General features: G+C 36.3%; 1 protein-coding gene and 6 non-coding genes across 10 annotated transcripts in view; 6 read left to right on the plus strand and 1 right to left on the minus strand.

Annotated features, from left to right (window-relative positions):
- The window catches only part of LOC5567724 (UPF0565 protein C2orf69 homolog), a 106134-nt gene that overhangs the window by 83243 nt on the left and 4886 nt on the right, over window positions 1-18005 (plus strand). For all 4 annotated transcript variants that reach the window (XR_002500814.1, XR_002500816.1, XR_002500815.1 and 1 more), the window contains one exon: window positions 17191-17594. Coding sequence is in view for 1 of the 4 variants with exons in the window: in XM_021846572.1 (XP_021702264.1) it covers window positions 17238-17594 (357 nt within the window). In the remaining 3 variants the exon portion in view is untranslated. The remainder of the gene's footprint in view (window positions 1-17190; window positions 17595-18005) is intronic.
- Trnah-gug lies at window positions 210-281 on the plus strand. The gene has a single exon. It is a non-coding gene; the product is annotated as a tRNA-His (tRNA).
- Window positions 5103-5174, plus strand: Trnah-gug. Its single transcript has one exon. It is a non-coding gene; the product is annotated as a tRNA-His (tRNA).
- Window positions 6480-6551, plus strand: Trnah-gug. The gene has a single exon. It is a non-coding gene; the product is annotated as a tRNA-His (tRNA).
- Trnah-gug lies at window positions 7218-7289 on the plus strand. Its single transcript has one exon. It is a non-coding gene; the product is annotated as a tRNA-His (tRNA).
- On the minus strand, window positions 7455-7528 carry Trnat-agu. Its single transcript has one exon. It is a non-coding gene; the product is annotated as a tRNA-Thr (tRNA).
- Window positions 8411-8483, plus strand: Trnav-aac. Its single transcript has one exon. It is a non-coding gene; the product is annotated as a tRNA-Val (tRNA).

Here is an 18005-nt window from a genome sequence, read left to right on the forward strand (position 1 = left end):
AGTCGGAAACACGAGATTGTATGGAACTGTCATTTTGTATGGTATGTATCATGACGTTTTAGAACAACCTAATTGAAGGCAAGACAAAGTTTGCCGGGACCAATAGTATTTTAATAAAATTTCAACATATTCTAGAATGTTGAACGACAAATATGGCATTTTTGAACGTGTACACATATCGACTGCTCTGTTCACGCCGATCCTCTATAGCCGTGATCGTCTAGTGGTTAGGACCCTACGTTGTGGCCGTAGTAACCCAGGTTCGAATCCTGGTCACGGCAATGACTAGCAATTAGTCATTGTCACGGAGAGAGTAATTTTTTATTGTTACGAAATATTTCCAAGTAGCCGTAGTGATAAACGCGCAGCTATTCATTCAAGAGCATACAAGACCATATCGAGGATAAAAAAAATCCTGGAGGATTTTATCCATGATTTCGTTTGGTAAATTTTCCTGTTTGGTGATGTACTATTTCAATATTATTTAACTTTGATCAGTGATCAGTGAAACAAGATTTTAATAAAAATACAATGACATTATCACTTTCCGTTACCTATATCGATCGTATCCATTTTTATTTCGGTCGCAATCAGTTTTTATTCGTCTCACAACTAACGGTTCATTGTGATTTAGTGAGTGGTCAAAATGCAACACTTCAACATTACAATAATATGTTCGATTATATTATTTAGAAAGATCCCCTCCATTCCTACAGCATGATGAAATATGTGGATTTCCCTTAAAATTCGTTGACCTTATCAAAATAAAGCCATAATATATCATCCATCAACATAGGAAACATATAAGCACAATTACCTTTGAACGACCAAATGCATGACGGCTCACAGTGCAGCAAAAACAATATTTATACCACATTCAAAGGAACCGTTTTCTACGCACCTTTCATCTCCCGGGCTAAAATTGTCTGCATATATAAAGATATCGAAGGGTATCAATAAATACATGCATACAATTTTCTTCCATAAAAGCACTGCCGGTCAGTGGGAGGTGGATTGTATACACACACACATTCAAAGGAACCGTTTTCTACGTCGAACATTACGCACACATTGATGCGCACAAGTTTTTTTTCCTCAGTACAGACGATTGAAAATCGTCGTTTACGTTCTAGTTTGTATTTAGTTGGTTTAGAAAATTTCTTAAAAGGGGTCATGCACAAATGACGTCACGCTCCAAGGGGGGGGAGGTGGTCGAGCCAAGCGTGACAAGCCTTACAAAATTTTCGGGGGACTCATAAAAAAAGTGTGACTAAGAGGGGGGAGGGGGTCAAAAAAGTTGAAATTAAGCGTGACATAATTTGTGTACCATCCCAAATTTCATGAATTATTGAAGTTTTACGACGCGTGATTGGAATGATATCCTTCAGTGACGATGTGCGAAGGTTTTTCGCAGTGTACACTCAAAATAATCCAAACGTCATTGTTACGTGAAAACATACGTGGTTTTTTTCCATCGCACTTTTCACGTAGCTCTTACGTTAATCATAGGTAGCCCAGAATGAACGCATGAACTTTTGAACTTCGTCCATTCCACCGGCGCTACAAGTAAGAGCTACGTGGATTTTCCGGTAGCCTTTACGAAGCGTTTCAATAGGACCTAGATGGTTTTGCATTAAATTAGCTAGAATATAGACCAACCTTATCTCTAATAGGTTTTGGAAGAAAACTAATTCCACAGATAACAGATGTTTATGCTAGAACAAAAATCTTCTGAAAACTTGTGTAAATATTCAAACTAAAACACGTTGAAAACACTAGCGCCGCCACACAACGAATTGCTGCAATCAGTGGTGAATATAAATATCTTGAAATGTTTCATATTCACCACAGACATCACCATGGGAACTTAGCGATAACAGCGCCACCACGATGTTGCTACTTGTGTTGCCACTTAAAATCACCAATCATTGTCTTACACAGTTTTACAATCGGACATAAACATCTGTTATCTGTGCTAATTCCCAATTGGAAAATGTAAACAAATCTAAAAGATTGTGATATCTTTATATTCAATCTGAGCATTGTGAATCTTGTTCCCCAAATGTTGTGAGTATGTTCTGTTTTGTTGCAGCCTTCGCGTGCTATAATTGATAGAGGTTATAAATCAGATGTAAAATTTGAAGTTATGCAGGGATTCTTCGGTATTCAAAGCATATTTACCTTAAAATCAATCTAACACAGGGTTTAAAGTTCAGCAGCTTCTGAAGTTCTGCAAAAATCAAGCGGGCGCCATCTTAGAATTTGCGCTCAACACCGAATGTACGTACAATATGCAGATGTCAAAATGAACTTAGGCATCTACGTGAATTTCACGTAGGTGCGATAGGTAACCTCAGTAACAATTACCGATTCACTATTTGATGGTTATGAATGACTTAGTGATCTTTATCTTAGTCAGGTGAAGTGAAGGCAAAATGAATTTGGAATGATCTACGTGATTTTTCACGTAGCAATGACGTTTGGATTTTTTTGAGTGTAAATAAGTACCCGTTGAAGTCAATCACACAGAGGAGTAGGAACAAAATTTGAATCGTTATGTGACATGGCTTAGTCGAACGCTAATCAGTTTTCGCTCGGTACGTCTTCGTCCATGCGATGTCTGTGGAAAGGTGCAACGTGGATAATTGATCTGAAGTTATTCATCAAAATACAGTAGTTTTATTGCATTTTTTGTGTACAAGTGGACGAACCATACCAGCTTTCACGCATGGTCATGTAAGTAAGTTTAAATAATCGCCATTGTAGAACATTTGAAGTTTGATACGACGAATAATAGCGCTTGCGACGAAGTAGATTGAAATCCTATTTATTACATTAGTTTATCTACAGAATCGTCCAAGGCATCGTTAAGAGTTCAGAGGGTTTTTTTCTGAAATCTTCGTAAGAGTGTATAAGGTATTTCTTTAGGTGTTTTATCAGAGTTTACATACCCAAACAACCAGAACATGCAAATCACCTTTTGTTTGAAGTTTCACGTATAAGATATTGCGAAAATGTCATATACGTAAAAAAGGATGTGGTATACGTCCATATCATATATGATGAAAAATGGCATATAATGCGAGTGTATGGATTTTATTACGGGATAATCTGTAATCTTCTTCTTCTTCTTCTTTCTGGTGTTACGTCCCACTGGGACAAAGCCTGCTTCTCAGCTTAGTGTTCTTATGAGCACTTCCACAGCTATTAACTGAGAGCTTACTATGCCTAGGGTTACCAGACGTACTATTTTTAGAGTACAAGTACTCTTTTTTGCCTTAAAAATTTGGGTACTTTTCTTTTTTTTGCTAAACGGGGTCAAGTGTACTCTTTTTCAGTTAGTACTGACGATAAAGGTCAAAACGAAAAACTTGTTGAAGAAAACTTTTTCCATGATAATACAGATAATTCACCGATTTTCGACAAAAACTGGCACACCATCAACCTACTAAATATTTTCAATTAAAAAAAACCAGCCAAAATTCAAAATCACTTTGTTTTGATCAATTTAATCTTATTGAAGCAACTTTTTTTATCAAACTTTTTTTTTTAGAAACGTCGTTTTGGCGATGCAATTTTTTATGAACAAAGATGTGGGAATGAAAAGGTTTCAGTTTGAAGTGTAGTATGAGAATCATATAGAGTAAACTATTAAAACAATCAAGTGTCTAAGCTTCATAATGTTTTAAAAAGTCCTTAATAAAACTTAAATCGAAGACAATGCTTGAGGTTCTTTACAAATCCACGTTTCACTCTTCTCAGTTCTTTCGGTTCCTTCACAAACACAAATTGTTCTACATTTTCTTAAGAATTTTTACAACAAACCTCATTTGAAAGACAATATTATTTTAAAAAATCGAACGACTTTTGGTATCGTAAATATAATTTAAAAAAAAATGATTGACAAAATCGATTCATCTATAGTCAATGTTCAATATAGTATGAAAGTATAGCATGAGATAAATAAGAATTAAATTTCGTAAAATATTTGATGAAAAGTTGAGAATAGTGTCTCCCTGAAAAAAATAATTTTAATTGAAATGTATGAAAAGTGGCTGTTATTAAAGGCCCGAACGCAATGATAGTGGAACGGCAACGGAAAGCGGAACCGGTTCGCCAGCATGAATTATAGCATATTTGTCGACTCAGACTTGGTTCACTTCCGTTCGTTGACAGCTCAGTCAGGACGGTGTGTTTCATGCTGGCGAACCGGTTCCGCTTTCAGTTGCCGTTACGCTATCATTGCGTTTGGGCCTTAAGAATCAAACTTTTTTTTTGCAAGAAAATGTCGAAATTATTAATTAGTAGTGCATTTAAAATTTTGCAAGGTAGGTTTAAGTACTCTTTTACAGAGTTGAAAAAATGTACTCTTTTCAGTGAGAGCAAATATGGTAACCCTAACCATGCCAATGACCATTTTTGCATGTGTATATCGTGTGGCAGGTACGAAGACACTCTATGCCCTGAGTAGTCGAGAAAATTTCCAACCCGAAAAGATCCTCGACCGGTGGGATTCGAACCCACGACCCTCAGCTTGGTCTTGCTGAATAGCTGCGCGTTTACCGCTACGGCTATCTGCGCCCCATATCTGTAATCTCATGCAACCTAATTTTACGATAACAAAATATATTTGAAAGCTGTTACGGAATAGTTCGACTTGCTTTGTACGAGTATACGAGACGAAATCAACTGTACGTGTGAAGAAACTCATCAATCAAATGACTTTATTTCACCATGTAGTACCGCTGTGGTGTAATTTAAATAAATAAACGACTTTTTATGCAAACTATTCTGCGGCTTCTGAGTGTCCGGGTAAGGGTTTTCTTTAGCTACTTCACGGTTCATTAATAAATTCCAATATCCTAGTTCAATGATCATTAAGAAATAGTGTTAGAATATCAATATTTTTCTTAAAAAATATCAACTTAGCCGTGTTTACGGCGTTTGATTTTTTTTTTGCGTATTTGTAGTCAATGATATTTTACTGATGGTAGATTTTTTTTTCAAATGTTTGTTGAAGATTCAACAATTGATTTCAAATGTCCTTGAAATTGCTGAAGGTGTACCCATATCGATTGTACCTTTCTCGCCGATCCTCTATAGCCGTGATCGTCTAGTGGTTAGGACCCTACGTTGTGGCCGTAGTAACCCAGGTTCGAATCCTGGTCACGGCAATGACTTACAATAAGTCATTGTCACGGAGAGGATATATTTTTTAATATAAGAGGTTCCTATCCCACTTTCGATTGATTGGTTCCTCATTTTAAGTGTCGACATTATTTTTTTCTACTTGGAAATTTTTAATATCAATTGAAAATATTATAATTATAAGCATTTCTATATTTCACAAACAATTGTTTATCATGGTCTAATCGCTTAAAAAGGGAATCCTGTGACCCAACGATCCTCCCCATTAACAAACATCCCTTCCAGTAACTTTTGTGGAGATGCAGAGGTAAACACGGTCTCCAAATAGCAATGGTTACCCTGTATAAATAGAGGCACTGAATTATGCACACTGAAGAAGATTATGGCCAATCCCAGTCGAACTTCTAATTGATTCTTTGTGCATTTTCACTGACTTCGCTCAATCACGGAATAGCAACCATTGATATGTGTAGTCAGTCTATGCTAAGCTACAATTTTCAAGTGGAAGAAAATCAATACCGACACTTGATGTGACGAACCATTAAAGTTTGTTGAACAAATACGTAAACACAACATTGCTATTGTTGTGATGACGAAAGCGTGTGTTATCATATTTTAATTATTTGAAAGGAAAAAAACGAACTCAATTGATTGGACCATCGTGGACCACATTCACAGTGCTAAGCTGTTCGTTGTTTTTGAATAAAGTGAACCTTTAGTAAGTCGACACGTATATTGTCGAACCATTTATTTCTTTATTACGAAAAATAAAAATAAAAGCAAATTAAAAGAAAAGGGGGGTGTTTTTATATAATGTTGTAAAACATAAATGACTTATAAATAAGAGTTCATGCCGACTCTCACAGTGACGCACAGTCATCATGTTTACGTAACATTCCCACAGTTGTAACGATAAAAATGTGTAGTCATACATAATTAACAGATTTGAAATTAAAGCATGAAACGAGCTCACCAATTGATCTTCCATCCTTGACTGAGCAGCCACAAACCACTTTCAGCTTGGGCTTCACAAAGCACTATCCAGCGAAACGCGCGTCTCCCAGCTACTTCACGATTTATTAATAAATTCCAACATAGTAGTACGATGATCAGAAATAGTGAATAAATATCAATATTTTTGTCAAAAAATATCAACTTAGCAGTGTTGCATGACGTTTGATTTTGTATTTGTAGCTTATTGGAATTTTACCTTATTCCGGATTTTTTTTTTTCAAATGTTTGACAAAGATTGTTAAATCAAAGATTCAACATATATTTTTATTTTGAAAGTATTCACATATCGATTGCTCTACTTTCACCGATCCTCTATAGCCGTGATCGTCTAGTGGTTAGGACCCTACGTTGTGGCCGTAGTAACCCAGGTTCGAATCCTGGTCACGGCAATGGCTTATAATTAGCCATTGTCACGGAGAGGATATATTTTTTAATGTAAGGGATTCCCACTGTCATTAATTGTGGGTTTTCAGAACTCAACTAACTTAACTAAAAAGATGAAAATCGTTTGAACTGTTAGAGCGCACGTTTCACTATTCAATCAGTCCAGTCATGGGGAGAGACCAAACGCGACAAATGAACGCTTTCGGATTTTGTTTGCTGCCTGGCGATGGTAAGCTCGTTGCTTGCTTAGCTGGGGGAATTTACCCTCTCTCTTGATTTTACTTTTGCTTTCGTTCGGTTGTGAAATTGAAACCAGCTGCTTGGGTAGGTTTATACCGTCGAGCGGGGTGTGATTGAAGAAAACAAAAAAAACACTTCGAAAATATCATGCAGGCTCGTTTCCCGGTACTTTGATTTGCTTTCGCAGGCATGTTAATAAGAGGTACGGAGTGGCGATCGCTAACAGTTTGACTTGTATTTCACAACAAAATGCAACGAGTGAGCTAAAAATAAAACTGCACAAGGTTTCCAGCTCTAGGTTGCAGTCTGAGAAATGCCTTCTCATCGAAAACTTTCATGTTAAATAACTTTCGAATAAATATGAAGGCTTCGATCAACAATGTAATATACATATAAACCACTTTTTCTGTATTATTCAATAACTCCCGATAGCCGTGATCGTCTAGTGGTTAGGACCCTACGTTGTGGCCGTAGTAACCCAGGTTCGAATCCTGGTCACGGCAATGATCGATAACAAGATCATTGTCACGGAGGGAGGGTAAATTTTTTTTTTCACGTAATCCATTCTTTACACTATTCAAAATTGATTCATATATTATGAAAGCATTCATTTTGCTCATCAAGTATGGTAAAGCAGTATGATGAGCTTAAAAAAATATATACCACATAGGCTCCGGCGAGATTCGAACTCACGATCTCCTGTTTACTAGACAGGCGCTTTAACCAACTAAGCCACGGCGCCGCACGGCTTCTGAGTGGAAAACATGTGACAACATTTTGCACACTTGACCTCGCTCCTCCAATTGTGCCAAAAGAAAGGTAGCAAAACAAGGCAATAAATTTGATCAGCGCTGAAACGTGATTTGCCGCATGTGTCTGTATTGTTGTAGCATTTATGACGACGGGTGTTGCGATGTAAGCATATAACCTACGTACAGCAAAATGTTTCCGAGCCACATCATCGCCTCAACTAGTCGCGTCGTCAAACTGGACTGGAAAGCGATTTCTGTTTGTTGTGGCGCAACTCATTGAAATTTTCTAAATCGTCACACTGGGATGAGTCGATAGCAGCGACCGCAACAGGCTTTTGCAGCGCTACGTGGGTGTGTAGTTTGCGCGAAGCCTTTTAAATTTTCTTGACATTGTCCCATGAACAAGCGTCATTGATATGGGATTAACATAATTAACGGAAATGAACAATAATTAAAATTAAAGGGCTTACATCGAGATTTTTCTTTAAGTAATAGATTTTTAGGTGGCAATCAACGGTATATTTGCTTGACTATTTGAGCTGAGCTACGTGTGGTCGAACACAAATTTGTTTCATTTTGTTTTATTATTACCTTTCGAGCCCTTAAATCAATATTCTGTGTAACCTACTGTTTCAATTTTCAAACTTTGAAGACGCTTATTTTATATGAATTAACTTAAACAAGCAAATGGAAAAGCTTTTCATTAACGTCTATAGCACTTTGAAATTTGTCGCTTATTTGAAATTAATATTATTCAATAATAATAATCGTTATTAAATACAACGATGCGCTCATCTTAATTTCTTATCATGTGATTATTTTGAATCTGTATATGTCATGTGAAGTGTTTCGAGAAACTTACAAGCATCTCAGTTTCCGTGGTGTAGTGGTTATCACATCCGCCTAACACGCGGAAGGCCCCCGGTTCGATCCCGGGCGGAAACAGATATTTTAGTTATACGTTTGGCTGAGTGTGGTTGCATTACATCATCATCGTTCGACAATATAACGACGAATAAAATGACATTGAATGTTTAATGATTTGAAAACCGATCCAATTCTTGCCACTTTTGATTCATTTCGGCAGTAGGGTTTATTGAAAGCTACTGAGCCCATATTTAGCCACAATATGTGTTGTATTAAAGTGCTTTTTATTGCAAATTTTCAGAAAATTCGGCCGAAAAAAAAACCCATGCCAAAGTGAATTATGGAAGTGCCCATGTAACTCTGCACCCTACTATGACATTTCCAGTAAAAAATATCAATACGATCTCACAGCGGAAGAAATTTTTGGCCCAAGTACCAAAATACCGCTATTTACTTACCTTGAGTTCGCTGATATTTTGTCGTTTTTAAAAATGTCATAGGGCATAGCACGTCTGGTTTTTAAGATATTGACTGCTGAAAATGTATTATTTATCGATTTCTGACAACTTGCTTACGGTGCCCCAGAAACAAATCCATGTCCAAAACGTCATGGCGCTCAATCCTAGAATAAAAAATATACTTATTTATAGCATTTTTCTAAAATACACAAACTTGCGCCAGTTCGATTTGTGCTAAAGAGGATCATTTTTGATGACAATAGGCAAATATTTGCAAAGCTAAACGATCACTCCGACATCTGGTGCCTAATAGGAGAACTGGCCAAAAAGAGGTTGGGTTGAGATCGTACCGTGTGCAGCATAGGAAGGCCCACACAATTTACCCTTTTTCTCGGAATAGTTAGTTTTGTATACGATCAGAGATGATTGAAAAACATAATAAACTTTTTTTCCTTCGAAAATGTATAGATCCGGTCAGTGCTCATGTACGATTAGTAGGGTAAAATTGGAAAATTGATATTTGGCAACATAGGTCATAAACATCCGGATTCTTTGTTAGTGGTTAAATTTGTTGTGAAATTTTGCGTATCGCAAGAATAATGATACACAATGATTGAGCCAATGAAAAATATTTCCATAATCGATTGATTATGACCTAATTTTTGGGTTTAAAAATTGAATTTTGAACGTAAACAAACATTTTCAGTGACATTTCTCTCGTTCTTCCCCAGCGACCTCTATGACGGTGGCGCATAATATTTGCCTATTGTCATATTTTGGGCATTCTTCTTCTTCTTTCTGGCGTTACGTCCCCACTGGGACAGAGCCTGCTTCTCAGCTTAGTGTTCTTATGAGCACTTCCACAGTTATTAACTGAGAGCTTACTATGCCAATGACCATTTTTGCATGTGTATATCGTGTGGCAGGTACGAAGATACTCTATGCCCTGGGAAGTCGAGAAAATTTCCAACCCGAAAAGATCCTCGACCGGTGGGGCCCATATTTTGGGCATATTATTTCTTTTTTTTAATTTTTCTTTGACCATTATTCGGCATTTTTGAGGTAATGAAAACACTGCCTTTCCTTGCCTACAGAACTTTAGGGTAATATTGTTTTGTTAATTATTCAATTTAAAATACATGTACGATTTTTTCAATGTACTTTTATATAACTTACAGTGTTTTGTCTAGTTTTAGTCTTACTCAGAGTGATATTTCCATTAATTTAACTGAATATTTGTGCAACCTTTCACGACTGAAGATTTTACAGAATTGAGATGAATCAAGCAACCCTCATTAAAATTTTCTGTACTTAATGGGTGGTACGCTGTTCATAAGTGGTTTGTAAAAGGATAGGACAAGAAACGGCCAAGGAATGATTCTGCTACCGAAGTTCCTTGAGCTGTACGCTGCAGGTAAGTGGAGCCGATATTTTGTACATCGCTAACGCCTGCAATGTAAATCAAATGAAGCTGTCACTTTTGCGGACGGAAAAATGTTCCGCTCAATTATTCCGTGAGTAAAAGTGACATTTCGCTCCTACTGGAATAGCTGTCAAATTTACTTTGGTAATTAGGGGCAATTTTACTTGAGTGCTTTAGTTTCAAAGTTCGTACTTCGCTTAAACCTGTAATGAAAATATTGTCAAAATCAAAGCAGTGGTTCATCACCTTGCTAAAGAAAATGATTTTTAACAACGTGTTTTTGCAATTGTTAATAACAATCGTTGAATATACCTAAATTTTCTAACTTTTATCGAAATCTCGGTTGAAGATGCATTATTTAACGATTTCAGTCAACTTGCATGCAAGCCTACCAGCTTGTATGGTGATTTATTTAATTAATTTACCACAGATTTATATTTTGATGTGTTAAGAAATCCTTACCAACAAAATTTATGATGCTCAAAAGCTATATTTTGATGATTTAGTAAAGTAGTGTATTTTGCTATATAGAAGAAACGAAGACTTTGAATGGAGACTGCGAGAATGTTAAAAATATATTCAATCGAAATTTAAACCAAACTTTATCCTACATAAAAGTTTGGGTGCTATTCTACATGCTTCATGAATAAGATCACTAAAGAGTTTCATAAGGTACCCCGGGCAAGTGAGGATCCGGTGTAAGTGGGACCTTTCGTCATAACTCATTTAGAAAAAAGTTTTACAAGGTGGTATTCTTTTAGAAAGTTGAAGATACCATTATACGGAATGTATTTAGCTCAGAAATATTGTTGTTCTTATTACAATGTACTCAATGCAACAGTTGTCAATTCGACGTCATTTTCAACTTGTATGATAAATTGTGACACGTTCCACGCCTTGCATCGGCTCGCAATAAAATATTTTGTTGTTTTTAAATTCATGCAGGTTTCCTATGTCACTTGATGAGATTCACGTTTTTGAACTACTGCAGTCAGAAGAGCCACTTGAATTTAGGTAAATTCAAGCCTACTCACGGTGCTCCCCTGACCGTTATTATCAGAAAAAAAAATCTCCATCAAATCTGTGGTCACCAGTCGTTTTCAATAGCTAAGCTGCATGTCTGGGCTAAATTTTTAAAAATATCGTAGGGCCCGTTTTGAAGTTACGCCCTTTTGATTGCATAAGTCTACAAATTCAATCGAAAATCTGCGATATTTAAATGGATTTTTATTGGTCGTGATTATCAGAAGTACTAAACAACCAAAACTTAGTTTAAATTTGGTGTTTTTAGTTATTTGTAACTTCTAGGTGGAGTTTTGAATGAGAAGATCAACAAAATATGGAGTTACGCCCTTTTGGAGGTGTAATCATTAAAGATACTAATTTTCAATATATTAATTAGGCATTATAATAACGTCAAGCATGTTAATTTTTTTTCAATGACACATTGCTCTTACATTCCTCTACAATTAACTGATTTTCCATATGCTCAAGTGCTATAAGACATTACGGAGCCAATTGCATTATGTAACCAAATTAGTTTTCATTCAACAATATTCTGGATAGTTTGGTGAAGCATTGAACTCACGATACAGATTATTTAACATGCAATTCATGTTGTATATCGAAGCGTAAGTTGACGTCAGAGAATACTTTCGGACTTCAGTTTTCGATTATGGGAATAAAATGAAATTAACGAAGTAAAAAGCAGCGATACAAAATGAAAAAAAAAAAATGCAAAGTATTGAACATCCGTTATCATTTTGTTAAAAAGAATTTGAAAGCATACCACTACCAGGGCCTAATTTATTATGGAGGACTTAAGCACGGTGTTGAAATTTAAATCGTATTGCAGTGTCCAAAATCTAAATATTATAGTATTTTGCAATGTTAAGTGTTAAAACTATCCTTTATCTGGAGTATAGTGAAGTAGAAAAGTAATTTTTGGAATCATATATACATTTTTTTGACATAAATCTGAAGCTTTTCCTCTGTCCTATTATTGTGGTATTTTGTCCTATTATTACGGTAGTGCCGTCCTATTATTGTGGTATACTAAAAATCATAGATTTTATTACATTCAATATACATTCAATACCACACAATGTTCGAGCATTGAAATTATGCTCCCTCCATGTTAATGACACTGCACGGTACTGTCAGTTTGTGTGACTTTGGACACATATATGAGGAAAACTAATTCATTACTTTATGTCACGATTCGAAAACAAATCAACAGAATCGAATGATTTTCTGCCGGTCTCGTCTCCTCTTTCGTCGTAGGTGGACAATTTTAAAGTGAATAGACAAGATTCTTCCATCTGAGACCACTAGTCGCTATATAAGAAATGAATTTGTTGACTTAAGTATAACCTACAATATTGATGCTTTTAAAAATAGTTTCCACTAGCAACACAATTTTAAAGGATTGCTTCCTTGCGATCATCTTATATCTTAGTTTTTCAACGTATTTTTGGCATGTGTTACGATTTTCAGTCAGTTTACGTGATTTTTTGGTAAAACATTGTGTTTATTTGCAAAATATTTGTAAATAAGAGGAATAACAGGGTAAAAATAAACATAAACCTTTTGTTTTGTATGAATAACATGTCCCAAATTAGTATCCTAATAATATAATTAATGTATCCAGCAATTTAAAATGAAAATTAAAATATCGAATTTTCGAATGATTAACAGATACCGCAATAATAGGCAAAAAGCTATTTTCACTCATTTTGTGGTGTGTGCTATTTTCATTGTCCTATTATTACGGTATATGCTTTTTCTCAAAAATATAGAACTTTTATTCAAAATTCAATATCTATCATGTAAATACATCCATACTGAACTGATATACCCACTACATATAATTGTTTTGGTTCTAAACTTACAAATTTAAGCTTATGAAAACCCGCCCGTAGATAGAGAGACTGGTTAAAAATATTTACTTTTCTTGATGCATCATTTAAAACTGTTCTTCCAACGATCAAAATCGTTTAATTTTTAAAGCATTCATCTGGTACAGCTTGGGAATACTATAAGCTTTCATCATAATCAATAATATCCATAGATAATAGAGTTTTCGATTTATAATGAGGGTTCAATTCTTATACCGCAATAATAGGGAATACCGCAATAATGGGCAAATTACCCTATTTGTTTTTGTCACCTATCGTCGTTAGGGATGAGAATGGGTCAAAAAAGTTTATCGCAGTTTAACTCCAATAAACTTCACATTTGGTGTGTATGTACTTTGATAATATATCAACAACTTATGAACAATTATAGAAAAATATTTATCGACTACAGTACTACAAGTGGATGAAAAACTACACAATCTCACTCCATAGACGGGGTAACACTGAAATTCAAATAACTTGTTTTTGAGGATATGATATCGAAACCATTCACAGTGAAAAAACACTATATTTTAATCTATATAAATAAAAATGGAATGGTGTTTGTATGTCACGAAATGCCTTGAGAACGGGTCAACGGATTAACGCAAGTTTTTCACTGTTGCACTCCACAAGGGATACGACGTGTTCGTATGAGGCAAAAGTTCGGGAAAGTCTCCGGAATAATCGGGAGGATGGGAGAAGACTAAGGGGTAATTTTATATGGGGGATTTTTTGACATTTTCCAACAGCCTACTTGATGGCAAGACGAAGTTTGCCGGGACCACTAGTGAAAAATAAAATCTTACAGACGTAACAGTTAGAACAATTATCAAATTAAAAGATATTCACAAGAACACATACGCCCTTGCTAAAAATACATCAATTAGGTGGCGGTAGTGAGCAAACGTGAAACTCGAACAAAAGCGATGTCAGCGCCATGAGTAGCCCGTCGGCCAAATAACAAATATTAGAATTGGGCACTATTCAGCTGTGTGATGAAAACGATAGATGTGTTACGTCTGTTTGTCTGTGACTAAAGTATTGACAGTGGTCTTGAGTGCCATAATTTGGCCAATACTGCATTACTCAGTAATTGAGGTTTAAGTTATGGGGTAGTACAAAGTTAGCCAGAATAGCCGGAGGCAGCTTGTTGGGTTACAACAATATTTTGTGACTATTGATAACAGTACAAAATTAGCTCCGTAATGCCTTGATCGATGATGAAAATCGATCAATTGTCATAGACTTTAACGGCATGTAATTGCAATATTTCATTGAAAACATTTGAACATGCTTACCGGTATTAGAATGCCTAATTAATCTATTTAAAATTAGTAATTTTAATAGTTACACTTAAAAAAGGGTGTAACTCAAAATTTCGACAATATTCTCATTCAAAACGCAGCCCAGAGTTTACAAATAACTAAAAACACCTACGTCGAACCAAACTTCTGATAATCACGACCAATAAAATTCCATTCAAATATTTTAGATTTTCATTACATGAACTAATCTACGATGACGTCACGCCGCAACTTCCACCGGGAAGAAAATCTTTACTGCGGGCCGTGTTTACAAAAAATGAACAATATCGCTGCATATGCATCTACTCAATGTTCATCCGGTGAACATTCATTCACTGGATGTTGGTCCGGATGTCATTTTATGTAAACATGGCCCGCATTTACAGCGGAAAAGAAAAAGAAAGTCGACAATAAAAGAAGACCGTGGATAAGTCCATTTGTAGATTTATACAACCAAAAGGGCGTAACTTCAAAACGGGCCCTACGATTTTTTTAAAATGTTGCCAAGACATGCAGCATAGCTAAAGAAAACGACTGGTGAGCTCAGATTTGATGGAGATTTTTTCTGATAATAACGGTCAGGGGAGCACTGAGGATGCCTGTTAGTCCCAAGCAGTCATTCGGTTGGTTCCTTGTGTAAGTGCAGCTGATCTGGCGATACTGGAGTAGCATCCACGGGCGGCTAATATTAGCCGATCATGATATCAAGCTCAAGCTCAAGCTGTACTACCGACTCGCGACATGTTTGATCCTGCCAGGTCCGTCCCACTCGGGCTTAGATTGGGTACCACTTCTTGCACTGCATTTGTTCCCTTGGTACTGCAAAAGGTACCCAAGTTTGACAGATCGCAGTACACTTTTAACGGCATTCTAGATTTTGCTCTATTACTTAATGTGCCATAAAATGATGGGCAACTGCATGGGACATAGAGGTCTTTATTTTGTCTTTGATCCTGCCCTTATCGCCCTCCCCGCAGGAGCAAGCGACAAGGTCGAAGAATCAAACACTACTCAATTAAAAATAGGGCGTCTTCAGCAAAGTTGTTCAGTAGATTAAGAACTATAGCCAATGGTCTACTATAACGCAGATAACCCAACCATGTGTCTTATAGGAGATCTGAATGTATGAGGGAACTTTCACAGTTTTTGGGGTGCAAATAGTGATCAAATTTGGAACCTTATATTACATTACATCTACGGCAGTGTTTCGTAAAAAATTTCAGTTAACCCTTTTTTCCCACGAGGTTTTTCGTAGTTTAAAAATAGAAAATATGATATCTGGAAAAATCACCAGAACAAAATATGTAAAGTTTTACTCGAAAATATGAATAGAACTGAAAAATATATTTTTTGTGATGGATCACCTGTGATCCATTGGGAAGATGGCTGCAACTAGGGTAAGAAAGAGGCATCCATTTTTTCCCATTTCGTTGTTTTTACTCATACATTCTATTTGAACAATATGTTCAGCACACCGCTCGTTAATTCTGGAGGAAAATAAAGAAGCTGGGGAGACTTTTTTGCCTTTTTTGAGACAAAAGCAAACATCACACTTAGTGCATTTAAATGAACTGAATGATAATTGATATTTGCACAGAACGGTATTCAACGGGCTAATGTTCTACTCCGTCATACCTTGCTTATAGCTGTTGCTGAGTATGTTGGTTTATTGATCGTCCTCAGCGTCTTACAATTTTCTTTCCAACTTAAAATTATTTTCCAAGACATAATGAAAGTTTTGTTTTCGAAAAGAGAGGTTAGAACAGAATTGACGAAATTGTCGTTTTATTCCCAATGGATCACCAGTAATCCACCTACTTTTCCACAAAATCAATTGTTTTGTGTAAAAAATATTCTAAAAACTCAACTGAATCTTAGAAAAATAATACAATTGAGCTTGTTTTTATTTTTGTTTAATGACTTTACTTCGATTATTGTGCTTTAAATAAAAATCCAAGTGATTATTTTTGATGAAACTTTGTACATTATTTCTTGAAATATATGTTAACATGTGGTGAAAACATGGATATGATCTAACTTGTACAGTTTATGTACGACATACGCAAAATGGTGGATCACCTGTGCTACCATGGGAAGGAAAGGGTTAATGTCAACAATTTTCACTTAATGTCTTAGGTTATTCTAGGAAAAAATCCACAACTCTCTATAATTTAAATTCTTTAATTCGCGTACTGAAATGGAGCATTGACGCAGATCGTTAGTAGTGTTTGATCTTTTGATCGCGTCGCTTCCTTTTGCGGGGTCGAGCGTCACTTTGCGTCGTACAGTGCATTTATCGAGTAATACCGTGAATCCGGTTAGACGTGATAAAATGATGGATCGCATTACCAATTATAGGTGACTCCCAGATCCTAACCATTTCCCACTAACCCAATATCCTTTCCATGACAACTGTAAAGATGCAGAACATTTTTTGACTCTAGTAACAATAGTTGTCTAGCTAACATTCCTTCCCTTCCCCGATGACCGTAAGGACGTGGCCGGCGTCATTTTAGACTCTTAAATTTTGAGCTCTCGATTTGTGCACATTCCCATTCACGGAGTAGCAACTACGAATTGTAAGGTTATCTTTGCTCATTCACCAACGAGACTCTCAGCCTTAGGCCGGTTTTTCAGATTAAATGTAATTCTGGTAGTGACACTAAAACGAACCTCACATTTCTATCTGTCGTATTGCAGGACACTACTGAGCTGAACTGAACTTTCAAGGCATTTTTCCCTATGCAATGCATGCATTGCGGTGTAACGATGCAACAACAGCCGGAACAGTGGGAACTGCAGCTGGCGGTACCTTAGCTAGTGGAGGAACGAACACAGGAGGTGGCATAGCGGGTGGAGGAGGAACAACCTTGGGAGGCACGTCGATCCTCCAGCTATCAACGCAACCCCAAGTTCAGCCTCAGCCACAACAACAACCAGCATCGACGCAGTCGCAAACTTCACAGCTGCCCAAAGGTGGCCCAGTGCGGATAAATGGCATTAAAGGATACCAGAACAGAACGAACCATATCATCTATTGTCCGCCATTGTTGCGCTCCAAAGATGATTGCTCGGCAGTTGTCTACTTCGGTGGAGATGTCCAGGTGAGATGGGTCTATGATCCGCCAGGGTTTAGATATTCGGGAGCGGGCCATTTGGCATAAAGCCATTTGGCATAAGGTCATTTGGCATAACGCCATTTGGCATAAAGGGCATTTGGCATAACGGTCATTTGGCATAACGGACATTTGGCATAATTTTTAACTAAGTGAAAGATGAGGGTCATTTGGCATAACGGACATTTGGCATAATTCCAATATATTTTCTGTACATACTTAAATTAAAGATTTTAGCATTTTATTACTGTTTTATTTTAGTAACAGCTGAATCTATTTTATAATAATTTATGTATTCTCTGTAGATACAAGGCACACAAACTATAAACAATAAAATAACATTAAAACCATAAGAAATACAACTATGGCAAAGTTGTAGGAAATGATAAGTATTAAAAC

This window comes from Aedes aegypti, chromosome 1 (genome assembly GCF_002204515.2).
Source record: "Aedes aegypti strain LVP_AGWG chromosome 1, AaegL5.0 Primary Assembly, whole genome shotgun sequence".
Classification (NCBI taxonomy): Eukaryota; Metazoa; Arthropoda; class Insecta; order Diptera; family Culicidae; genus Aedes; species Aedes aegypti.